At 53.1% G+C, this 25,769-nt stretch overlaps 5 protein-coding genes across 5 annotated transcripts; 2 read left to right on the plus strand and 3 right to left on the minus strand.

The window, feature by feature from the left end:
- Window positions 1-318: 318 nt before the first annotated feature.
- BROUX77_002874 (uncharacterized protein) lies at window positions 319-2,001 on the minus strand (the record flags this gene model as incomplete). The annotated part of the gene is made up of 1 exon (XM_073747462.1): window positions 319-2,001. One exon carries the CDS (start codon window positions 1,999-2,001, stop codon window positions 319-321), a length of 1,683 nt encoding a protein of 560 aa, XP_073607956.1.
- A 3,134-nt stretch (window positions 2,002-5,135) lies between these two features.
- BROUX77_002875 (uncharacterized protein) lies at window positions 5,136-6,460 on the plus strand (the record flags this gene model as incomplete). Its single annotated transcript, XM_073747463.1, has 2 exons — window positions 5,136-5,925; window positions 5,991-6,460. 2 exons carry the CDS (start codon window positions 5,136-5,138, stop codon window positions 6,458-6,460), a joined length of 1,260 nt encoding a protein of 419 aa, XP_073607957.1.
- Window positions 6,461-6,680: 220 nt separating this feature from the next.
- On the minus strand, window positions 6,681-9,968 carry BROUX77_002876 (uncharacterized protein; the record flags this gene model as incomplete). Its single annotated transcript, XM_073747464.1, has 3 exons — window positions 6,681-9,220; window positions 9,282-9,558; window positions 9,624-9,968. The coding sequence occupies 3 exons, from the start codon at window positions 9,966-9,968 to the stop codon at window positions 6,681-6,683; spliced, it is 3,162 nt and encodes a 1,053-aa protein (XP_073607958.1).
- Window positions 9,969-13,456: 3,488 nt separating this feature from the next.
- Window positions 13,457-16,471, minus strand: BROUX77_002877 (uncharacterized protein; the record flags this gene model as incomplete). Its single annotated transcript, XM_073747465.1, has 5 exons — window positions 13,457-14,984; window positions 15,051-15,338; window positions 15,409-15,649; window positions 15,735-15,974; window positions 16,381-16,471. The coding sequence occupies 5 exons, from the start codon at window positions 16,469-16,471 to the stop codon at window positions 13,457-13,459; spliced, it is 2,388 nt and encodes a 795-aa protein (XP_073607959.1).
- Window positions 16,472-20,760: 4,289 nt separating this feature from the next.
- On the plus strand, window positions 20,761-25,573 carry BROUX77_002878 (uncharacterized protein; the record flags this gene model as incomplete). Its single annotated transcript, XM_073747467.1, has 4 exons — window positions 20,761-20,806; window positions 20,917-22,918; window positions 23,613-24,660; window positions 24,758-25,573. The coding sequence occupies 4 exons, from the start codon at window positions 20,761-20,763 to the stop codon at window positions 25,571-25,573; spliced, it is 3,912 nt and encodes a 1,303-aa protein (XP_073607960.1).
- Between the last annotated feature and the right edge of the window lie 196 nt (window positions 25,574-25,769).

Raw genomic sequence — 25,769 nt, forward strand, 5'->3', positions numbered from 1 at the left:
GACCTCCACAATGATGACATCCTGGTGTTCTTCCCTCATGTAGGCCTTTTGGAAGCGAAGCCCGTGTCTTTTTGTCGAAATGTATGTGGTGACTCGGGGATTCGAGCGCCAGTTACCCTCCGGGACTATTACCTGATAGGAGGGGTGCCTAGGGAACGTTCTGTTCCCCGGGTCTGCGCTAGACGGGGCCTCTTGGAGGCAGACCACATCCACCTGGTCTTCATGCGCCTTGTGTAGCAACGACTGTGCACAGGTCCAGGACCTTTGCACATTCGCAGAAATCATTTGCAATACTGTGTCGTTAGGGTGTCCTAACATTTACAGAAGTTCCTCGTCATTGTCGTCTACCTGCATTGAATCCCGTGTTTCAGGGGACACGCTGGAGGTGGGCAGGGGGGAGGGTTGCAGCTGGGCGGCCTGTGATGGGGCGGTCGATGGCTGGCTGGGCGCCGAGGAGGCAGGGGAGGGGGAAGCCTGGGAGCTTGAAGGGCTCTTCGTCTGTGACGACGGCCGGGCCGGGGGGGCCGAGGTGACGGCCGTGGAAGGCGCCTGGGAGGGCGCTGGGGACGGGGCCTTGTCTCCCTGGGCGGCGGCAGCCGGGGTGGACGACTGCGTCTCGGTATCGGCCGGGCATTTGCGGTCAAAGTGGCGGACCCGGCAGCGTGTGCAGAACGGGAAGCGCTCCAGGGTGTTGTCTGCGGAGACCATGTGCAGCTCTCCAAGTGTCGCTACGCGGCGGGGAACCGCGGACGGGGACACCAGGCCTTCGTGGAAGGCGATGTGGGCGCGGAAGGTGGGCACGCCTGCCTTGCCAACGTACTTTGACAGCGTGGCGCTGGCGGAGACGACACCAAAGGCCTGTTCGATATCCTGACGGACATCGTCTAGGGTGACCCGGTGGAGCATCACGGCGCCGGGGGTCTTGGGGTCCTCGACCGTGATCGAGGTGGGCAGTCCGTGTACGATGTACTTGGACCAAGCATCCCTCTTGTGAACCTTCTCCGCAGTCAGGTTGGCGCGGATGCGCTCAGCGTGGCTGAGGAATTTGCCGACGTCGCGTACGGCTGTCAAGGCGAAGCCCGTCTTGGTGGCAGTGGCGGTGCCTGCGCCCTCACCGCGGGGGATGCCCGCGTTGGCCTTCATTACGATGTAGGCCGGCGAAAGCTTCCGGAGGGGGGAGTCGGTTGGCACAACCACGAAAAGGCGGTTGTCGGTGGGGGCGGTCTTGGGGGCTGAGCTGGGATTGCCCTGTTTGGCCTTTGGGGCTCCGGTCGAGGGGGCGGCGGGTTGGGTGGTCTTGGATGCTTTTTTGCCCTTGCGGGCGACTGTGCCCCAGGATTCCTTGTCCGAGGACTCGGTGGGCGCTGCAGGAGCAGCAGCAGAGGGGTGGTGTGCAGGCTGGGCCTTTGATGGAGCCGGGGCCGGGGCCGGGGCCGTGTTAGGGGCGGGTGGCACGGGCTGTGCGGCCGGGGGGAGAGAGGTGTTTGTGGCAGCGCCCGTGGGGGGCGCGAGGGGTGAACCTGTCATCACGGCCACCAGGCCGTTCTCCAGGATTGAGGCCAGGTCGTTAACGATCTGGCGGGTAGACGCGAAGGCCTCCGCGTGGGGGGCCATGGAGGCCAGGCAGTTGTCGGCCATTGTCAAGAAAATGCTGGCCAAGCGATCTCTCGCGGCCGCTTCCGCATCCTGCTTGGTGCGGATCTTGTCGGCCAGGGCCTGGAAGCGACCGACCGGGAGCGAGATGGGAGCGTAGTGAGCCTCTTGGGGGAGGGGCGCGTCTTCGCTCCTGACGCGTTTTGCGCCTGTCGCGACGCGCGCGACGGAAGAGGGGAGCCCCTGAGGGGCCTGGCCGGCGAGGTTCGGCGAGAACGACGCGGAGGAGGGGACAGTGGTGGGCACGGGGGAGGGGTCGCTGGCGGGCGAGGTGGCCTGCGCGTACGTCAATGACGGAGGCGCGGACGCGGGCGCGGCGGGCGCGGGCGCGTGGACGGACGCGATCATCTTAGGGATGACAGGACCTGTCGGGGGCGAAAATAAAGTAAAGTAGTTTGCAATAATGGTAGCTGTTAGCTTGGTCAAAATGTCGAAGGTGCCCTCTGAAAATCGAGGAAAATGTTGATGTAGGTATGTAAATAGTGAACGGGTGAAGCATCTACTTTATTCTAAACCTATGCTCATATGCATGTGGGGTCTCCAAGTCGTATAAACATACATCTAGGGATCGATGACATCACTTGACGATACAGATACCGCTAACCCTACCATTACCCTAGCGACGCAAAAAAAATCCTTCGTCTCAATCCACAAAATCGACATCGTGACAACCTGTTGAGCTGCAAAATAGTGAAGCAAATACAAAAAAAAAAAAAAAGAACATACAACACTGGGGATTCCCACGTGGTCACCCACCGTAGTACTAGTCCAGCGCTTTGTAGGTTAACTAAGGGAGAGCGAACGGGATCCCGTGCTTTTTACAAGCTATGGTCGTATGTGATAGTCAGTCCAAGTGTCGCAGCTTATGACCGCAAAGTACTGAGGGGATCACGACAAAAAGAGAACATCATCACATACAACACCGGGGATTCGCATGTAGTCGCCCACCATACTACTGATCCGGCGCTCATTGGCTTGACTCGGGGGGAGCAGACGGGACCCCGTATTTTCCACAGGCTATGGTCGTATGTGGTGACTGCGGGCTTCTATCGGCGTCTATAAAGACTCAAAGAGCGCAGGTGGGGGTGCGGATACGACCTGCGCCGAAGGTAGTAAAACACTGGGCACCTGGTAAGAAGTGGCTGACGCTGAGGCAATCGCAGCCCTACACGCCGTGCAAGCGGCCCACGAGCCACCGTAAGAGACGACTGGCGACCTCTACCTGTGTCTTGACAATAGGGGCATTGTGAACCGTCTGAACGCAGAAGAGGGCGACCTGGGGACATCCCAAACAGCCATTGACGAGACGAGACGACTCCTGGCAAGCTGGAAGCTGAGACAGGGCGGGCTCTTTGCGCCAAAGGCAAGAGTCAGATGGGTACCGGGCCACAAGAACATCCCCGGTAATGAAAGAGCCGACCGGTTAGCCAGAGGGGTTGCTGGGACTGAAGTTGGCGGACTCGAGATGTCGCTCTCCAGGGCAAAACGGTGGTGCCGGGAGTAGGCCGCCACAGAGTTCAAGACGTGGTGGGGGCGCAGAACGGGCCTTCCCATATAGACAAGCCAGAGCCAGTCGAACCCTGGAAGTTCAAGGACTACAGGGAACACGACCGACTCGATATTGGCACATTGATGGCAGCAATTTCTGGACCCGGCGACTTCGCCACATACCACCAGAGGTTCGAGCACACCGGAGCCGCCCACGATTGTCAGAGACGTGGACAGGAGAAGACTCCGTGGCACCCGTGGACGTGTGACTCGATCCCACAGAGGCTACGGCTGACGGAGAGACTCGTTAAAAAGCTTCTCCCTACAGTCAAAGGATGCAAGCAGCTCCTCAAGAAGTTGAAGAGGGTGAGAGAGGAATGACCAGCTGCGATGGCGTTTGGTGTGGTGTGATTTTGTATTTCTGTTTTGTGTTTTGTCTTTGGGTGCTTTCTTACGTGTATCACTTGTTTCTTTTTCTTGTTTTCCTGCTTTGTTTCTCCGATTTTTTTTTCCTGTTCTTTTTTCTTTTTCATTATCACAGTCTTCATGTATCCCCCCTGATGTATCCCGCGCCAGGAGGTGCTTATCACCACAGGGAAATCCCGAGTCGGCGTCTACAGTTTCTTCGGAGCTGGGAGACTACGGTCAGCAAGGCAGTCTGAATCGGAGGATCCCGGCAGCCGGTTATGCCGCTGCCAGGCTGCCAGGACCTGCCTGGTCATCTTATGAGTGTTTGACGAACACTCCGAATGATGTAAAATAGATGAAATGAAATGAAAAAAAAGGTGGGGATGTGGAGGTAGAGGTTAAACAGTATAGATAGAGAGGTGGGGGTATAGATATGAAGATGGAGGTCTAGAGTTACGTAGAATGCCGGTTATACATTGAGGGATCAAGCAAGATTTTACCTGTGGGCAGCCATGAAGTTGGCTTTTGACAGCACCCTTGTTGGTGGACGATGTTTGAGTGGGGGTCATGTTGCCGGGCGTTCAGAAGACGGCAGCACGGAAGGCCCTGGGAAGGCTTCATTCCAAGAGTGAGTGGGCTGAGATACGAGGAAGGCTTGTAATGCAAATATTTTTATAGTTGTACTCAACACATGCGGGCTTGCCACGATTGGGCCATGCTGTCTACATAGAAATCATATCTGTACCGTTGTGCTTGATATCGCTGTATACAGCAAAAACCGATACCAAGCATTAAAAGGTTGGCTTGGCTTACAGGCGCCAAATCCTGTTGTGGGAAGCTATGGCGTTGTTAACATGCAGCTTGCCTTGATATGTATAATGTGGGTGTCCTTATCAGCTGCCCCCTTGTCTGCATATGATAAGCCGGACAAACTCTACCAGTCAACGTCGTCCTTTTTATAACTTTTCTTTTTTTTCTTAGGTCCGCCGGCGGCCACAACCGTTAAACGCAGTTAGTGTATCGCTTCCGGCAAAGCCAAGCTTTGTAGGCGCGGGGGGGGGGGAGAAAGACAAGGGCTTCTCTCCCTGCGTAGACCAGAGGAGGGGGCTCTTTTACCCCTCCATCAAGCAAAGAGTCTGCTCGAAAACACTTGCCCGCAGGCGTTTTTTCCACTGCCGATACATGTACTACTGGCCAAGTTGATCCTGCTGGCTGGCGCTAAAAGCAACGCTAGGGCGAGCCCGAGAAAGAAGAAAAAAGGGTGTGGCGATCCTGCAAGGTTTGTCTAGCTATATAAATTGGGGCGTGGAACTCGATTCCCCTTTGAACACCCGCAATAGAACTTCTTCTCTCGGCTGGTTTTGGTCTTGTTATCGTTTCTTGACTCAAGAATCTTGACCTCCTGGAGCTGCATCTACCTCAGTTTTGTACTGAAGAAGTCCTAGACTGTGCGTCCTTGATATTGGCCAGCGCTCCCTCTCATTAGCACGGGCTGAAGACGGTATTGGGTTATAGACTTGATCCAAAAACTGTATCCCTTTCAGAATATACCTGATTTTGAGTCCGTGTTCCGCATACTCTCCACAATGGTCTTTCGGGTAGACCGTTCCGATCTAAAGATCGCCCTGCCCTGGGTTCACACCTCGCGCACCATCCAGGGACTTCCCCTTGCCAGCATCCGCATTATTCTTGTTCTGGTAATGGTTAACCTGATTGTATGGGCTGCTGTTGCCTACCCTCTCCATGCCCACCCGAAGCTCATCGGCAATGCCGCCCTATCCTACACCCTGGGCTTGCGCCACGCCCTAGACGCCGACCACATCTCGGCCATCGATCTGACCACGCGCCGGCTGATTGCGTCGGGCCAGCGGCCCGTGACTGTGGGCACCTTCTTTTCGCTGGGCCACTCAACCATTGTCATCATAACGTGCATTGTGCTTGCTGCGACGTCGGGGGCCCTGCGTGACCAGTTTGGCGACTTTACGCGCGTGGGAAACATCATTGGCACGTCTGTGAGTGCTGCATTCTTGCTCATTTTGTGCGCAGGAAATATGTGGGTGCTATACAAGTTGGTTACCAACTTGCACAGCGTGCTCGAGGCCAGACGCCAAGGACACTCTGGGAACGAGGCGGGCTTTGTTGATAGCGACGGGGCGGCAAGGGAACTGCAGCTTGATAGCCCCGGATTCTTGGCCTCGGTTTTCAGAAAGCTGTTTGTGTTGATCGACCGGCCGTGGAAGATGTATCCTCTGGGTGTTCTCTTTGGCCTTGGCTTTGATACCAGCTCCGAAGTCGCCCTGCTTGGTATTTCCAGTGTGCAGGCAATGAAGGGCACCAGCCTGTGGCTGATTCTGATCTTTCCAGCACTCTTTACTAGTACGTGGTTCCAGAACATTGCAATTGTGTTGATGATGCTAACTAAGCTGAACTGTTTTTTCTAGGCGGCATGTGCATGCTGGACACCACTGACGGAGCGCTGATGATGGCGCTCTACACGAACAAGGCCTTTTCCCGAGACCGCGTGGCTATTCTGTACTACAGCATTGTCCTAACTGGCATCACGGTGGTTGTTGCGCTCTTCATTGGAATTGTGCAAGTTTTGAACCTTATCCAGAATACGGCCGAGCCTGAAGGCCCCTTCTGGGATGGACTCACTAACCTCAGTGACCACTTTGATATTGTGGGCGGGTCTATTTGCGGGCTGTTCCTGGTTGTTGGTGTTGGCAGCGTTTTCCTGTACCGGCCATGGAGACGCCATGTTGAAAGAGACATGCCTCCTCACGTACGTAGCGACGCTCCTATCCCGGGACAGCCTGATGAGTCGGAAGAAGGCCTGATTAGCGATGCCGGGCCTCTCTCTAACAAGTCCACCGGGAAAGCCACAGCAAATGCTGTTGTAGAGGAAGTGTAGAACAAGTCGCGACAAAGCAGAAGGTTGAAGTTGAAGGATAATCGCAAATATGTATAATTACTATCTATAAAAAGGGGAGACCAATGAAATAGAGTGAGCAGAGTTGGATATCAAGAATGGAATGGTAGTACAAAGAACCATTCGAAGAGCGCAGTGAAAAGACAGAATGAAGTGCGAAAGCTGTGAAGAGAAAATGCCATGAGGGGAACAAAGAGCGCAATTAATCAGAGTTTGGCGTCAGAACGCCATCATCAATGGAGGATTCCGACTCGGCGCGTTTAGCCGGTGGCGTTTTATGCTTCTCGCGCGCCCGCCCCGGGTCAGAGCCGGGGCCATCATCATGCTCGCTCTCGTCGTCACCATCCTCCTCTTCAGTCTGCACGGCAATCGGGCTCTCGGCCATCTTAGGCTTGAGGGCGGGCGGTTCCTCTGCCGGAGGCTCTTGAGCCGGCTCGCTCGACATCACAGTCGAGGCGCTGTCGTTGGAATCCTGCGACTGGCGGCGGCGCATGTTGGCGGCGTTGATCTCCTTGACGTCGGTGTCAATCTTGACGAGCTTGATGACCTCTTCTTCCTTGTCCGTCTCGGCAATTCTCTGGCCGCCGGCGTTCATCTGCGCGTTGTCAAGATCGCACTCACCGCGGGCCCAGCCCCACTCCTCGCCGTTGGGCACGACCACACCGAGCGTGAGGCGACGGTCCTTGGAGTAGACTCGGAAGCCAACGATGCACACCGAGTTCCACGGCTCGGGCGTCTTGGGGTCTTCGGGCACGTCGTAGTAGCTGAGCGGCACCTTGGGGAAGATCAGATTGGAGCGCGGGTGGCGAGTGTAGTCGTCGGAGGAGTACAGCTCGTCCCAGTCGCTAATAGGCGAGTCCGAGGTCTCGTCGATTTTGGAGTCGGGCGGCGTGTTGATTGGATCGGAGGCAGAGGGGGTGGACTTGTCTTTGTTGGCGTCGGCGGCGCTCTTTGCGCAGCAGTTTGTGCACTTTTTGCTTTTTGCGTTGTCTTTGCTTTCAGTTTCAGAGCTACCGGATGATTGGGAGCTGGACTGGGTCTCGCTGTCACTTGAGGCGGGGCTCTTGGTCTTGTTGTCGTCCTCTCCCTTGGACTTGGGGCTGGTCGGGACTTGATCATTCTGGCCAGTCTTCTCGGGGGCGGTGGCATCGATCTTGGCGTTGGATTCAGGGGTGTTTGTATCGGCTGTCTTGGTGTTGTTGAACTGTGGCTTGTCCAACTTGTTGCGACAGCGGAGTTTCTTGCCCGACTTATCGGTCTTTGGCGGCTTCTGGCACTTGCAGCACTTGGGAGCCTCGGCTTGGCAAGACTCTGGCTTGTCTTCGCCCTCGGACTTGTCTCCCTTCTTCTTCGCCACTGCCTGCTTTGCCTTCTCCTTCTCCAGCTTCTCCTCAGCCGTTCTCTTCTTACGCAGCTCCGTTCGCGCGTCGTTCTTCTTGGTCTGCTTGCGGGCAATCTCGCGTAGTTTGCTGCGCCGCTCCCACTTTTTGCGCAGCTCGTTGGATCTGCACTCTGAGGCCTTTTTCTGCTTCATCTTCTTCTTGATGCGCACGGCCTCGGCCATGTAAGCGGCCGCCCGCGAATGCGCCAGGTCGTAGGCCAGGCCGACCTGCTCGAGCTTGCGGTTGGACAGCCGGTTGGAACACTCGTCAGTGATGACGCTCTCAACACTCTTAGCATTGGGAATGCGCTCACCCGTGACCATGACCCAGACGCTGTACCGGCCCTTTTCCAGCTCGGGAATGTCGATGCTGACGGAGCGGTAGAGAAGGTGACTCGGGTGGCTGCGGACAATGTAGTTCTCGGAGGCGGGGTCATCGACCCTGTGCAGGCGGAAATGCAGGCTGAAGTGATACTTGCCCTCCAGGCCTCTAAAGTAGCGGTCGTCCAGCTGTGACAACACCAGCACCACGGGCGAGTTCTTGGTCAGCTCGAAGCGGAAGCGCTCGTGGTAGTGCGCTTTCCACGGAACATCGACGCTGATCCAGTGCTGCGAGCAGCGCCACTCGGGCTCGCGGAACAGTCGGGTGCGGTCAATCTGCTGCCACTTGCGTAGAAAGTCGGTGTAGGAGATCCAGAACGACGAGTCGGTGCCAAAGGTGTGGCCGACCTCCTGCTGCACATCGGCTGTCCACTCCTTGGACCCATCGGACCATGGGCCGTGCCAGAGACCAGCACGAATCAAGCCCCACGGGTTCCGGAGCTTGACCAACCGGACCCCCGACTTGAGGACGCGCGTTTCAGTGACCACATATGCGTGTTTCTCGGCGATACCGTCTCTGCTGCCGTTGCCACCACCATCAGTGAAGCCGGTTGAGCAGCCAAAGAGGAAGTCCTTGTTGACGCGAGATAGTTCGTTCTCCCAGAACGCATCAGTGTCGAGGATATCTCCGGTCAGGAGCTCCGTTGTTACACCGCCTGTCATGTCTTCGAGGGCTTCGCCCATCCAGCCGCCGTCCAAAGACTCGTAATCGCCATGGGCCTTGGCGTAAGCCTTTTCCAGCAGGGGGACCCATGTCTCGTTCTGGTCGGCGTTGCATGCGAAGAAGAGAGCCTTGGAGCCGGTGTGGTAGGTGAGGTTGTATTTCTCCTCGGCGCCCATGTTGCTGTCGATTTGCTGCAGCAGCTGGCGCTGCATGGACGGCGCATCCCAGACAGGGGAGGTGAGAAATAGGCGGTCGTCAATGATGCTGTAGATCCATTTGCCGTCGCGGTAGAAGACAAAGCCGTAGATTCCGATGCCTGTGTCGAGGGTGTTAGTAGAGGGGGATTATGGCGGATTGAGTCGGATAGCACTACTCACGAGTGTCATAGCGAACACACAACCGCTTGACGCCGTCTTTCATGCAGGCAAGACCGGTCAGCGCGCTGATTGCCCAGCAGTCGCCGAGAGCGCCCTGCTTGACCTGGTCGGGGCTGATCTTTTCGAGGAACGTAGGCTCCTGGAAAATCTCCGAGACTCGCTTCACGGCTTTGGGCATGCGAGCCTCGGGATCACGGCGGGCTCCCGGGCTGACGTCAAAGGTGCTGGAGCCTAGGGAGTTGAGGGTATTCCCTATGCCTCTCTGAAGATCCCAGCTCTGATAGCAGAAGTGGTTAGCACCTGAGGGCGTTGTTGGCTGGCCAGGGACAGACTGAAACTTACAATATCAAAGCCGGCATCACGATAGCGGCTGTTGATGCGCTTGCATTCCTGGATGATCTTGTCAACGCGGCGGGTGCACTCCTCCTTGGCCCGCTCGTAGCTGGCACTGACGGGTTCGTTGGCTCGCTCTTCAGTAGCTGCCGGGGGCAGCACGGGGTCAAAGGGAAAGACGGCGGAGACTTTGGCGGGCGTGCGAACGGAAAACCTCTTCCAGAGCGTGTTGATGGCGGCCTGGGGGTTGGACGGCTTGAGAACGGGCTTCTTCTGGTCTTTTGAATCGGCGGGGAGCGGTAGCCGCGGGCGACGGGGGTCGTCAGACTCTTCCGAGTCGCTGTAGCCGTACATGGCTGGATAGTAGGGGGAGCGGAAGAGGTATGAGTATGGGTGTGGGCGGGGGGATTAGTGGTGGTCCAAGTGAGCTATGGAGGATAGTACAAGGGTGAGGGTGATGGTCAGCGTGAGTCCAATGCAGAAGAAAGGAGAATAAATATAAATGCAAAAAAGAACAAGGAGAGAGAACAAGGAGATGGTCGCAAAGAGGCTTGCAAGAATGAAGAGAAGAGTATACAAAAGACAACAATCGGGGAGTAGGGGCAGGGCTCGCAGCAGCGAAAGGAGACTGTTCTTTTATATCAGGAGCAGCCCAGCCGAGCCCTGGGCGCCCAAGACAAGACGAGTTGTCCTGTGTCATGTGTGTGTGTATCTTGGTGCTAGTGGCGGTGGTAGTGGGATTCGCTGGTGATGCTTAGTGCATCTAGGGGCCCCGAGGAGAGCCAGCGAGGGTGCTCCTGGTGGAGTGGGCGGGGAGAGAGAGACTGTGTGTGCTTGGCCGTGTAAGTGGCCTCTTGAGAGGTACACTGTCTATCCAGAACTACACCCAGGGCACATGCCAGCACGTGGCGTGGGCTGGCCGGGACCCAGACTGCACAAGCCGGCGGTGCTCTGTCTCTATCATGAATCACAACGTACACATATTACTGCCCTGCCGCCGCTTTCCTTTCCCCTCGATTCCTCTTGTAGGCTGCCTGCGGCTCGCTCGACATGGCCTCGTTCCCCGATCCCACTTTCCACGGCATCTTGCAGGGTCCTGACGAAGACAGAGTCACACGACCTGGCCCTGCTTTTCTCCGGCGTTGTAGCCCTGCCCAGGCCTGACCGCCCCGCCATCCCCTATCGAAAGTTCTGTGGCGGTTCCATGGGCTACTCGCTAGCAGAGGCTAGTTACTCTTTGCTCTGCATAGTTAGGAAAGCCAATGGGGGCATGGCTTCTCCTTATCAAGACGGTCTGGCTTTGCTGGTTATGGAAAGACTCTTTTAGCGCCATCGGGTTAGAGGCCCAGGGCATGGTCTAGCTCAGGGACCAATAACGCTATGGCGGGTTCTAGTGCGCACCCAGGAATTGGACAAAGACAAGGCCGTCTTTTTTTTCTTGGGAGAGAGAGAGGACGTGAAAAGCCACCTGAAACCTCCTGAGCGTTCAGGGAGGAAAAGGCCAGCCAGCAAGAGACCCCGTGTGGCGTGTTGGCGATTTTGGCTATGGTGCTTGTTCATGTTCAGAGACCCCGGCCAGCATGTGTTCTCTGGGGTCTAACAAGGCTAGACGAAGGATTGGCTGGTTTGCAGACAAATGTGCCAGTCTAAGACACCATGTAGTCCTTGGAAATCTGTGGAATTAATCTGCTGCCAGCCCAGACTGTCTCTCCGGCGAGAGCCCTAACGACGCCAGGCGGCATATCTCGGCGCCCACCTGCCCGTTGCGGCCCAGTCAGCCAGCTGAGCCAGTCTTCCGACGCCATCGCCATGCGCCTCACGTGTGCTTCGTGGTCGACTGTGTACACAAGGCCTCAAGTCTACATGCTATGCAGATCTGCAAAGAACCGCTGGTATTCAAACGGCAGTATTTCCCTCACTGTTTGCTTGACCACGGCCTGCACTTACACTGTATCTATGTATGTACATACAAATATATGTATGTGACTTGTTGGTCGCCTCTCCTCTCGCTTAGCCGGGACAAAGCCGTCAGCGCATTGTCAGCGCGTTGGAGCCGGGAGGCACTGTTGCGACGAATGATATAACTGGTTGCATACATAGATACATGGAGACTCTGGATTGGCTGAGATCAGAAGACGTACATACATATGTAGATATCAGGCTCCAGCCACCAACGCCCAAGTCATGGGGCGGCTTCCGGGATATATCGGCATGGCATGGCATGGCATGGCTGGACTGGGCTTCTGCTTCTGCTTCTCGTGTTCAGCACAACCATCAGCCAGAAACCCGGAGCCCGGGCACGCACGCAGATGGAGACGCATGTAGGCCTGGTCTACTGACATGCGCATAGTTACGTCTCTCTCGTCTCTGTTTCCGTCTATATATACACACTTACATACAGACAGTGCACAGAACAGCCTTGTCCCCCCGGCCTGCAAACCCCCGCAGGCTCGCCAAAGCCGCAATACGAATCACCCCGCGTACAGCGTCTCACCAGTGTCAGCCAGTGTCACTAGGAAACAAGCTCCTCCGTTGCTGTAGGTGTCTCTCTGGCTGCAGGATCATGTGAAAGAAGACAGTGCTAACACAGTATCCACACTGTCCCACGTCCACGCATCACCAAACTCGAAACACCAATATGCAATGCACATGGACCAACCAAGACGTAAACCAAGCCATTTCAAGGCCAAGCCACCGTCGTGTGTAACGCACCAGATGCCAGTGAGAGAGCGGAAAAGGGCTTGTATACCGCGCAAAGTTTGGTCGAGCTGTCTGTGTGCGTCATGCTCACATCGCCTTTGACTTGTGCTCGCCGTCTAACCGCCACAGCCGCCCGGGACTCATGCCCATGGAGCAGTGCGCAGCCGGCACTCTCTTTACTGCCTTGTTTTGCCAAATGTACTGCTTTTGTTGTTATTTTTCATGCATGTTGCCTCGTGTGAGAGACAGTGCTGAACACGTCTGGCCGTGCTCGCTCCACCAAGCGGCCCCTCCGTCATCCCGCAGAGGCTCCATGGCTGCCAACAACGGACAGGGCAGTGCTTGCTAGATGTTGGATCCCTCTTTTGGAGAGAGACCAAGCTCATACAGGAACGCAAAAAGCAAAACTCTTCTCTTCCTCTTCGCTACTGCATCTCAGTGTACCTTCTATCAGCGCAAACAATCTTTGTATGTACATTCATACTTGGCTACACGGGAGTTGGGAACAAGCGGTGAGAGGTGACAATGTCTTGTGTGACTGCCAGGCCGTCAGGATTCCGGAAGCTTGACGTCTTGCTGCTGTTGTTATTTTGTGTCGGCGTATCAATGCACCGCCTGTCCTCCTGCTTCGTCCGCCGCGGAATGACATCAGGGAGAGCGCAAAGTAAAAAGGCAAAAGAGTGGCCATGTCAACAGGAGAATTTCGACTGACAGACATACTGTGTAAGCAAGGCTACGTCCACAGAATACAAAGTAAGGTTAAACAAGTTGGAAGAAACCCCCAACAGAATCCATAGAGCAATCAAAACGTCTATTCATAAAAAATAACAAGGCGCACGCGTCAAAGACAATGAAGCAAGAAAACGTCGCAGTAGGTGATGTATGGTAGTATAAGAGTCATAGTTATACGGGAAAAAAAGAAAAGAAAATACCTCCCCCCAAAATAACCAACAAAATCAGGGTATAACCGCCGTGTTGTTTGTCGTCGATATTTTTTTTGAATCTAAAAAAAAGTGTGCCAAGGGTGGCGACACTCGGTGTGTTCATGAAGCACAAGTTTGAAATTCTTGACGCCCATATGACGTCCATTTTCCATCTTTACAAACTCCCTGCTTGTATACAAAGCTCAGCCGAGACGGAAACTAAAAGTAAAACTGTTGTTGTTGGGTCTGTCCGGGTGGCGGTTGGTGCATAAAGTCAAAGGGCATCTGATCCAGACTTGAGTTCCACGCTTCGGGAGACTCCCACCAAATCGATTCATACAAGTCCATGGGAGATATGGTGGCAGCATTGGGATCGGGCCCAGGTAGCCCGTCCAAAGGAGCAGCACCTTGGACACTGGCCATTGTCGTGGGGAGTCTAATGGAGGAAATGTCATTGTTAGCAGAGTCTTTGTGAATACTTCCCGGCATTGGCCGCAGCTGAAAGTGCGAGACCAGCAAGACCTTGGGGCGATCTAGCGGCTGGCGCAGCGTTGGCGCACATGTTCTAATGTTGGAAGGCGAGAGGTTATCATACCCAGTAAACTCATTCGGAGCAGTTGACGCAGAAACGCTGCTGGTTTGTATATCTGCTAGAGTTACCGTTGTGTTGGCGCCGGCATTTGGTGGAACCACCACATGGAACGAGCCGCTCGGTGGCGGATACATGATCCTAGAAGCGCCGACTGGTGTGCGGTTTCCACTGGCACAAGGAACAGACTCTGAACCTTGCTTGGAGCCGGTAATGCAGCCGTGGTCGTATATGTTTTTCAATGCCGTAAGGGCGCGTGACAAGGGACCCGACAGCTCGATATCGCGGCTTGCCTTGCGCGTAGGGCCTGGTGGAGGTGGCGTCTTTTCCTTGGCGGCCGTTGCAGATAGAGCGGCAATCAAGTCGCCCTGGAGCTGGCGCACTTCTGGATCGGCTTTGGTCTCGCACAGTATTCCAAGTAACAACGCAGATGACAGTCCGTTATATGTAAACGCCCAGCTTCTAGTCGGGATAACAGACAACTGGTGCATCGCCAAAAACATGCGAACCGTTTCTGTTAAGCTGTCCTTGCATCGCGATCCCAACGCAGCCTTTTGCTCGCTGCTCATGTGGCAATCCCGGCGTAGCGCTGGCCGGCAAAATACTGATATTATAAATGACGTGTGCAGGTGAATAGCGTAGTGTTGGAGGCGGTCGAGGGCCGTGCGACACTTGTCTTTGTCGCGAATGTTGGGGGCCATGTGAGCCCGCAGAACCTCAATATCCTGGCAGTCGTTGAGAATTGTATCGTAGGTGGCTTTAGCAGCTACGTCAGGATTCAGCCGATCGCGGATAATCTGAATGAGATGGTACAGGCCCTCGAGGTAGTTCCAGTTAGCGTACGGTTGCCCAGCCAGAACCGGGATGGGACAACACGGCATATTCGTCATGGGCGGGCGATCAAAGGATAATGATGTAAGGCTGTCGTGCCACACACAAGACCACCATAGTTTGCGGCGAACCATTTCTCGTGAGTTCGGATCGGATAATGATGATGCGGATCCCGATTCGCTTCCTGGGATGGTCTGGCGATGGATTCCGAGTGACTGTGCGAGACGACACGTCAGTCCCAAGAGACCCCACGACGCCTCGGCCTTCATGTCATTGAGAAGCACAAAGCTGGTGAGTAGGAGAGCCTGAATGGCGTCAAAAGTAGGGCTAGGTAAGGGCGACGTTAGAGTTATTGATTACGGGCAGCGGGGATAATACGGGTCAAGAACATACCGGAGCAGAAAGTTGCCAATCCGGAGGAAGTGAAAAGATGTCTGGATATATTTTTGTGAGTCTCGGGTTCGAACGTGGTACGGCGAGTCGTGGTATTGTGAGCCAACAGCTAGCACAGCAAAGAGAATGGCTAGCCAAGAGGCCGATATTGGTTTTGAGCTGCGGGTAGCGTTTTTTGCGTTGCGAGCTCGTTCTTCGAGGTATAACATGAGTTTGTTTTCGAGATCGCCCACATCAATAACAAAGCCCCAGAATGGCTGGCAGATTTCACGATATGTCCGGAACAGTCTAGGTGGCCGTCGTCAGCAGGTGATTATGGTGGTGTGCTATCCGTTGCCCAGGGGGGGCAGCAGCTTACTTCATGACCTCTCGATCTGATGGTAGCTCAGCAAGGATATCCTTTGCAAGACGGTCTATATGAGCAGCGGACATCAAGGGGAATGGCGCTGATGTATCGAGGCCGAGGATGGGCCTCATTTCGGAACGGATACTGTTGTCGTCATTGTCCTTGGGCGACTGCTGTTGCTCGCGCAAGAGTTCGGGGATGCTGTTCTGGCCGAGGTAGCGGACCTCATCAGACACCTCATACTCGTCGACTCCTGCAGGCATTGCATCTTTGTCAGTCAACAGTGGCTGGGACGGAGGCCGCATCCGGACGAAGGGGAACAAGAGAGAGATATGCACCTATTGACCGTGGCCAGCTTCCGTGGCGTTTGTCTGCCCTTTCTTGGAGTCCATCGTCGGGCGAATGCTCGCGTTTCAGGACCAAGGGGCCATCGACAGAGGCTCTTGACTTAAAGCCGGTCGATCGAGGGTTCGGCTTGTAGTTACAGAGCTTGGTGTGGTCGCGTTTAACACAGTTGTCGCATGGGTGTTTATGATCACACTTGACCTTTCTTTGTCGACACGGCCAACAAGCGGTTCCTGGTAGTAGATTATATATATCAGCAAGTGCGTCCAAAGGCTGGTGCATCAGAAAGACATGGAACGTCGCGCGGTGGTGGACAATGAAGTCATGGTTGTGTTTGGAGCGTAGGAGAGGCGCAGGCTGGGCGAGAAAGAAAAGCCACGCCAAGTATGCTAGCTTCCAGCGCAGTGTAGCCACAGTGAAATCGAGGAGGGCGGGTAGATATCCCGTGGCAAAGCAAAGCCACCGACTGACCGGCACCTAAGACGCAAGATGAAGCAGATCGGAGGATCGCCAGCAGGAGGGCGAGCCGACAGGATGTGATACTCAGCGGCCAGCAAGATCGACGGCAGCATTCGACGCACTTTTCACGTTCTCGAACAAGGCAGCATGACGCTTCGCGCGGACTTGGGCACTACGTACCGTATCGTACTTTGCGATGGGAATGAATGAGGCGGTTGACTTCTTCGGGGGTCAACTCCTCGACGGGAATGTCCTGTGTAGAGTTATCCATGGCCGCAGACAGAGAGGCTGTGGAGGCAGGTGGTCTGGGAAGTGCCAAAGCCCGTGGAAAATGAGGAGCAAGTTAGGGTCAAACTTAACACAAGGCAAATAAGCCACAGAAAAGAAAGGAAGATAATATACGGCTTGAGATGTGGTGCAAGACTATGTATGAGAATTGGTGGGTCGTATTTGCAAGTGATGGATTAATTAAGGAAAGAAAAATGAGCATGCGAAGAAAAAAAAGTGCTGAAAACCCAGCCTCCAGTAAAGTTGCGCTAAAAAGCCCCTACAACTGATCTTGGTTCAGGCGGTATCGCAAAGTCTCAGAATGCTGTACTGGCCTGCTTTGGCTGTTAGTACAGGGGTTGGGCGCTGGAAATACAGGGCTTAGAAACTCGAGGCCTCCAGATACTAAACACAAACCACCAACCGGCCCAGCATCCCGACCAACCGTAGTGGACATAGCATCTTCCAAATTTGTGGGAGCACTTACACCGACGGGAAGGAATCACGCTGAAATTAAGCGGCAGGTCGAGGGCTGGCGTACGGCGGAGGAGAAATTGGACCAGACAGCCAAGGACAACTTGTGTTACAAGCCAACCAAGCACATGACATGTATTTACACACATGTACTAGCATGCCTGTATCGCAAACTTTTCCTCCCTGGCAGAGTCAAGCAAGCATGGGCGCCCAAACTGGCCTGGCTCCGCAAAAGAACCGCCCGTGGGGACTCGGCGAAAGCATGGAGAGTGGGATTCCTTGGGGAGATTCTAACGCCGGTGGTTCTAGGCCTTGGTAAGCTACTTAGGGCAGAGGAGAGGCCACACTTTTATTGTGTGCCTATGGTTATACTGCCACTGACATCAGCAATCGCGGCATCTTGATAGGCTGGCGGCTAGAGGCTTGCCGGCCGTTAACGGCCAGTTTAAACCGAGTAGTACTAGTGCTACCTGTGACTACATAAATCCAAAGCTTTGTTAGTGGACCACCGCCAGGCTGTCTATTGCAAAGAGAAAAAAAAAACCCTTTGCTCCGCGCTGTATAGGCCGTTCTCGCTCTCGTTTCGCAGTTCTCGCTGGTCTCGCAATGTCTCGGCTAACGAATGGGCTTATAGGAACAAACTCCGGCTCGTATCCACATCTTGAAGCATGAAGTTTGTCAGGTGCTCCCACACGTGACTCCGCCCCTGGCCCCCACCCTTTCAACACTCTTGTAGCGGCCCCACTCCCCGCTGCCTAAAACTGGAAAACTGGGGCCAAAACGCCCAAAGCGGGAAAAGCTCTCTAAGTCAGCTTCTGTCTTCAACTTGACTGGCGCGCTGGAAGTGGCTTAAGCATCTACACATCATGTAGAATCAGGACAACAAAGAACAATGCACCACGAATGAGGACCGGAGTGTAGCAGCATACTTTGTTCCAGTCTGCATCCAGAGTCAGCTGGGGTGTTTTATATTGGCGCGAAGCTACTCTACCTTCATGCTTGTGCAACCATGGCTGTCCTCTTTGGTCCATTATAAGTGGAGTCCTCTTCGCGTCATGTGTCTCTTAAAAAAATAAAAAAAACCCATACACGCAATGAGCACTTGGTTTTCTGAGACATCTTGTGCAAAAAGAGCGGGGGTGTCCTTGACTCAGCGCCCAGCCCAACCAAAAGCTCCATCTCCATCTCTGCCTCTTTATTGTTGTTTTTCATCGTGTGTTCCCCGCCATACACTCAATCTCCCGCGTTATGGCCCCATACGCCCTGGATCCAATCCACAGAACATTCACCAGCTGGTCTATTCCGAATCACTACTTATGTGCTCTGTATTTGCGCAAGCCTCATTACAACTCCGCTAGACAATGTAAGTCCCACCAACTCTGCTCTCGCTAATGTCTGGGCTTTACGTTATCCCTTTTGTTTCGCTAGCGTCCCTCCACTCTGCCGTCTAGTCGTCTAATGCTGTCGTTTGAGTTTCCAGTCTGAGCCCTTATTCTACTCGCTTTATAGAGCCCCATTTGCCCCCCTTTCATACTGGTCCAAGCATCCATCCCATCCATGCTTTCTTCAATGCTATCTCCTCCTGACCGCCGCGGATTCTTGAATCAAGCTTTGGAGGCTCTAAATAGAGAGCATTACCTCGGGCTGGTATCTTATAGAAACGCAAGATACCGTGTGGAACTCTCGGAGATTGAAATCAAGATCCTCGAGTCTCTAAAGTTTTTGGCCTTCAGGACCAATATCTCTGTTCAGACTATCTGTGACGAATTTCGCCCTATCGCCCATTGTATCAATGAGAAATGGATTTCCAAGCCTTCGAAATATTCCATCGACCCCCCACCCAACACCATTGACAGATATTTGGACAGGAGCCAACGCATTTTTCTAGCACCTGGGCAACACCGATACTTGCTTCAAGAACTACGCAATTATCTACGTTCCAAAATAGAGCAAATCAGGACCGCTGGAGGTCTTACAAGAACGCTAAGTGTTCCCCTGTACAACGCTACCGCATTTAGGGATGACGCTACACCCACAGCCTCCCAAGAAACGGATATCGACGGCTTTGAGGCTCCACCTGTTAAAACAAACAAAACATTTATTAATCGACAAACTCATTTGTTTGAAAGCTCTAGCTCGAAACGGTCGCCATTCTATAAGGACAAGAAGTTTGGGCTGGCAGAGAGGACGCCGGCCAGTGCGGAAAAGAATCTAAATGTATTTGATGTTCAGGACGTGAAAGATGCGCCTATGGGGGACGCCTCTTCGAAATACAGCCACAAAAATGACACTAAGCCAAGCTTTGGTTCTACTTCAATGGATTACAGTAATACTACTGATAATCAGAAAGACATATACTCCAAATTCACCGCCAATATCACGGATATAGATGATACCTTTCCTGGGCCATTTAAAGCCAAGCAGGTAAACAGCGGCCCCGTGAGAAAATCTCGGACATTTGGAAGAGTTCATACCCTTCAACCGACCTGCAAAGAATCCTTTACCATCTCGTATGCTCACACTTCAAACCTGTACCCGTCTATAGCGCCTGGTGCGCTTTTGAAGGCTAGCAAAGGACAATCCCTACAAAGAGCCACTCCGTCAATTGCGGAACCAATGAGCATTGATGATATTTTAGAGAATGAACCTATTCTTCCGAAACCCAGAGAATGGGCAAGTAGCGCCTTGGTGTTGCCCAGGGAAACCAAAACCCAAGGACACCTACCCGTTGCTGCGACTCGGGACCAGGAGCATTTCGACGACCAAACTATTGATGTTCAATCTGACATTTCTGACGATATTTTCTATCCCGAACTCACAGATCTAGAACTCCAAGAAATAGCCGATATCAGCGATGGGATGATGCTTCATGATCAGTCTCAGTCTCCACAGAAGTCCGTTCCAATGACGTCACCTTCTCCCACTGCGCTAGAGTGTGATATTCCTATAAACATTCAATCGCCAACATATTCACAAACCCAGTTGATGGCTACCCGACAGAATCAATTGGCCAAACGGTTGCAAAATGTTTTTCGTGGGTCCATGTTTCAATTACCAGCTCAATTGTAGCTAGACATTCAAGTTATCAAAGTTGACCAGATTCTATTAGCACCTCTACCGCCTTACCTGGAAAAGGCCGACTTCGCTGTCATATGGGAAGTAGTGAGAGCGGCCCTATACTGCGGAGTTGATTTATCACGCACATATATGAATATCACTCAGGCTACATCACAGCAGGCTTTGACATCTATGCTTCACAAGAACCCTCTCTTCAAAGGGCGTGAACTCCCGCCTCCTTCCGATAATTTGGCGTTTGAAACGGCAAGAAACACAGGCCACACGAGAGGCCAGGTAGTGATGTTTGTAGGTCATATGTCATGGTCTACACAACAAGCCGGGCCATTATTCACCCTTCAACTGAACCCACTACGTATTGAACGTGGGTGCAGACTTCGTCGACGGTTCGGGCCTGACAGGTTCCTTGAACTTAGTTTCCCTTATCCTAAGAACAACAGAGCCCCCAAACACGTCAGAGAGGTCGATCCCAACGCCGAAATAATCTTACAATGGCTTGTGAACGAGAAACCTAACTTCCTGGGGCGGCAATGGGCCGCCTTCTTTACCCGAGATACTAAAATAAACGCGGGGAGCCAGGAGCTTGAGACTAGTTGGTTCAACGAAAAGAAAGTGAAAGCAATCAACGTGAATCGAGTCTATTTCTTTGCTGAGGATGGAAAAGGATTCAACCCAACAGAGGGTATAATTGAAACTGCTCTCCCGTCCAAAGAATTAGCCAAAAGACCACGGGACCGTTTTCCAATGAGTCGCCAAGCCCTCATCAACTGGGCCGTTCAACCATGGCAGTGTAATAACAGACGACAACCTGCTTTAAAGTTATTCTCGCGGTTGGCACTAAGTATGATGGCAGACAGTGCTGTATATTCCCAAGTCCGGTATGCTAACAACCCATTTCAGGCTTGAGTGGCACATTTGCTACAGTGACATTCGAATACCACCAGATTATACACGAAGTGAGCGACATCATTTCACCCACAAGCCAAGTTATGAATGATGGTATTGGCACTATGTCCAAAAAGGTTGCAGCCATGATTGCTAGCTATCTTGGATTGGATCATGTCCCCTGTGGCTACCAAGGCCGTATAGGCTCTGCAAAGGGCTTTTGGATCATTCATCCTGACGAGCCAGCAAGAATATGGATCCGCACATATCCATCTCAGCGCAAATGGGTGTGTGATGATACGGACCCTGATCACCGTACGTTTGAGGTGCACTCCGAGGTTCGCAGTTTATCACCTGCAGCGCTAAACACACAGTTCATCCCGGTCCTGTCTGCACAGTCACGAGATCCGAGCGACATGGTACAGCGAATTTCTGAGTACTTCGAAGAAACAATTAATTACGAGATGGCCATCCACAAATTTATGGATAGTGATAATGTGGCCTCGTACTTGAAATGGATACATGCCGACCCTCTGGCTAAGATTGACCGTATCACCACAGGAAACATACCTTACCTAGGCGGACTTCCGAGAAACGATTATGAGAGAATCAAGTTTCTTCTATCTGGTGGTTTCAACCCAATGGAACAGCGGTATTTGTTTGATCTTATAAAGACTATGGTGGAGTCGCGCTGCATGGGCTTGAAAGAGAAGCTGAGAATCAAAATCCCTCAATCAACTTACGCATACATGACAGTCGACTTTCTGGGTGTTTTAGAAGAGGGTGAAATCCATTTGGGCTTTTCAAAGGGATTCCAAGTTAGTGAGCATGAATCGGTTCAGCTTCTACATGGCGAAGATGTACTAGTTGCGCGCTCGCCGGCACACTTTCCCAGTGATATACAGCGAGTCAAGGCTGTCTTCCGCCCAGAGCTTAGACACTTGACCGATGTAGTGGTCTTTTCAGCCAAGGGAGACAGGCCTCTAGCTGATCTGTTGTCTGGTGGAGATTACGACGGTGATATGGCGTGGGTGTGTTGGGATGAAAGAATTGTGCAGAACTTCGAGAACGCACCGCCCCCGCCAGACCTTTTTCTCGGGTTAGAAAAAGATGAAAAGACCTTTGCTGAAATAGACGACTCTAGTTATCAGCAGAGGGAAGACACGGTGGATCAATTCTTGCTCCATGCCTTTATGTTCAACATGAACGAGTCAATGCTGGGCCTTTGTACAACATACAAGGAATACTTATGCTACGAACTTGACAGCGTCAAGGAGCCGCAGATAGCAGTGCTCAGCACATTGCTTGGCTATTTGGTTGACCAAATGAAGCAGGGCTACATTTTTGGTCATTCGGAGTGGCTTCAATTCCAGGATTCCCATGGCTTTAAGCCTGGCATCAGGAAGCCACAGTACCATGAAGACCGCTGGGAAGGCACATCACTACCTCGGCATGTGCTTGACCATCTCAAGTTCACAGTTGCTTTACCCGCCATTGAAAATGTATTGAAGGCCTTTCAAGAACAGGGTAAGCAGGCCATGTACTACGATCCGCATTTGTCGGCACCGAGCAACGAGCTTGAAAAATGGTGCGAACCAGTGACTGGGGCACTTGAGTGCACGCAAGAGCAGAATGCATGGAAGGATATCCGCCGGCAACTCAACGACGATATTAACATGATGGCGGAATACTGGAACGATTCGATGGCAAAAAGAGACCTTTCCTATGCCGAACGCGTCGAGCTCTGCCACTCAAAATTCGAGTCAATCCAGCCTTTTGCTTCGGCTCTGCAAAGATTCCCAACCATTGCTCACATGCTCCAACTTCATTTGCCTGACAGCATGAGCACATGGGGGTTCATCAAGGCTTCGCGACTCTTTAGAAACGCCTCGCTACGCAAAAGCACCACGCTGTGCACTATGAGCTTTGTGCTCGCAGGCCGCCAGCTACAGCAGATCAAGGCACGCGAGATGGCGCGTGTTTGTGGAGATGCGGTGGTTTGCATGACTAGCGAGATGTACGCCGTGCATCAGCCAGACCGACGTATGATTGCTGGTCTGGGCGCACATGATGAGGCGGCGGGTTATGCCAATACAAGTGTAGCGTCACATGAGGATCTATTGGGCAGGATATTGGATGACAATGTACTGCTATCGATGGTGGAATAGGGATCTATATAGTGATAGGAAGACATTCAGAGAATGTAGGTGTTGCATTTACTGTAAATGTTACATTATGATATCGATGGCGCCTAGGAAAAGGCGGTAGACATATTCCAACCATTGACGACTGGAGAGCGGAATGTTGGGTTGATTGTTATTGGTTGATGTCTAGCACAGAAGTATGTTGGTGTCACAATTGCAACCTGACACTAGTCCCCGCTTTTAAGATGTCTTCTAGCAGTACACCGCCATCATCCATCCTTCCGGCAAAGTACGCTGTATCCGTCACATTCCCATTGTAATGTGCCACTCAACTTGTGACTACATATTCCCTCCACTACAGCCCAGACAGTGTAGCCTTGCTGGGGCCAAACACAATCAATCGCCCACACAAAAAAGCGGCACTTGCCCTCTTTCATGTCTTAGCAGCCTTGCCTTTCATCCCTCTTTGTCTCCGTCCTGTTTGTCTGCCTCCTCATTTAACACTGCGGAAGCCCTCCTCCTCTTTCCATCCCATCCTCAAAGCCTTGCATTCTTTGCCGTCCAAAGTGACATCATGTCGTCTCCTCAAAAGCACATGCCTGTTTCCGCTGGTAAGCCTTCAGATCAAGACCGGGAGCCAATAAGCAAGGGCAATGGGCGGCTTGGACGGACTCACCCATCCAGGGCTCCTGCAAACCCCACGCCCAACAGCCGGCCGTGGCTCTCAAAAAGTGATGCCCAGTCCGGTGCTCGTTCTTCGGCTGCTTCGGTCTCACAGGGCAAACCCCATCAACAAGGACGACGTGATTCATGGCAACGCAAGCCGACAGGACCATCTCACAACCTGAATACTGGGAACGAATGTGCTTGGCCTTCGCTTCCACAGCCGGCAAATCACAAAGCCAAAACCAGTGTTGAACACCCACAGAGAGACCAGTCCTCTTCCCATCTTCCCATGGCAAGAAAGCATCAGAAGCCCGTGTCTTTTGTCCGGGGTCAGGGCTCCACCGGGACTCTTAATTCTGTGAAGGCCGCCCCTTCAGATGACGCTGGTGCCCAGGCTTTGGCTCACAACTCGTCTCGCTCTACCAACGCCTGGGGTGCTCGCCCCCAAATGCGGTCTAATTCATCCAAGGGCCACAAATCTGATTTCCCGTCGCTGACGCCTGAATCTGAATCGCACGGGGGCAGCTCTTCTACTGAGAGATCTGCTGAGCAACCCGCCGCGACGACGCCCGAAAATGAGTCTAATGGTCCAGAAGGCGACACCCCATCTTGTCACAAGAGCATTGAAATCACCGCTTCTGATCCCACCTACATCTCCATGATGGAAAGCCTGTGTCACTCGTCCAAGTTTCTCATGGAGATGGGGTACCCCATTCGACAGCTCACTACCGGTGAACTGGAACGCAAAAACCGCTGTAAACGATGTTTGAAAGTGATGGGTCAAAGGCGTGTTCGCAATCGCAATAGACACTCCCGTGGTGCGCCCCGGGAGCCCAGTCAGGATTTACCCTTGCCAGAGCCCAAGAAACAGGAACAGCGCGAGGAAAATCAGGGTAACAATGAGGAAAAGTCCAAATGCAGATACCACACCGGCACCATGGCTAACAAGGTAAGCTCATATCCCCATCGAGTCCTATTTAAACGGTTACACGTTGGTGTGCATTGCCTGCATCTTCAACTTTCCGCTAATATTTTCCATTTCCAAGATTTATACTTGCTGCTTTGGCAATCAGTTCAGTAAGCCCTGCGCCACGGCCCAGGACCATGAAGCCCGGGAGATAGACATCCCTTCTCTACAGAGAAACTGGATGATGCATGAAACACCCTACGAGACCCGTGACCCTCGTGCCTGTGTTGTCATTGACTGTGAAATGGGCGTTGGCCTAGATGGAGACTCGGAGCTTATCCGTGTCACGGCGATTGACTACTACACTTCAGAGGTCCTTATCGACAAACTTGTATTCCCCGAAAACGAACTAATGCATCCCAACACGCGCTACTCTGGGGTTTCGTTTGCGGATCTGAACCTTGGCCGACGCAACGGCACAGCCATTCTCGGCCGTGACGCCGCACGAGCCGCACTGCACGAATTCATTGACAGAGACACGATTCTCGTCGGTCACTCAGTCAACAACGACCTGATGTCGCTACGCTGGATTCACTACCGCATCGTCGATACCTTCCTACTCGACTACGCCGAGGACAGGCGCCAGCGCAACATTAAGGCCAAGGAAGCCAGGGAGCACGAGGCCATGGCTCTCGCGTACATGTTGGATCAGACGAAGCCGTGTCCGCCGGTTGAAAAGCCCGTAGTCCCCGGACAACAGCCGAGTCGCTCGCTCAAGACTCTATCCAAGACGAGACTCGGTCGAGTTATTCAAAGCGGTGCGCACGATAGTCTAGAGGACGCGCTGGCGTCCAGGGATTTGCTCAATTGGTGGCTGATTAACAAAATCAAGCCTGAGTTTGAATCGCCGACTGATAGCTTCCTACCGCAGACTTTCAATGGACTTGCTCTGTAGTAGACTAGAGAATAGGAACTGTCTTGAAGAACGTTTGTTAGAGGTCTTTTGGAGTTGAATGGAGTCGCTGTCTGGTTTTCTTGAGCATATTAATAAAAACAATATGATTGTGTTCAAAGTAATACGTCTTTGTTGAAAGTGTCGGGAGAGGGTTCAATTCCTAAAGCTGTTTATCCAATAGAGGTAGTATTCACTG

Source organism: Berkeleyomyces rouxiae (genome assembly GCF_048999995.1).
Source record: "Berkeleyomyces rouxiae strain 22BRR77 chromosome Unknown BrBRR77_ptg000002l, whole genome shotgun sequence".
Taxonomy (NCBI): Eukaryota; Fungi; Ascomycota; class Sordariomycetes; order Microascales; family Ceratocystidaceae; genus Berkeleyomyces; species Berkeleyomyces rouxiae.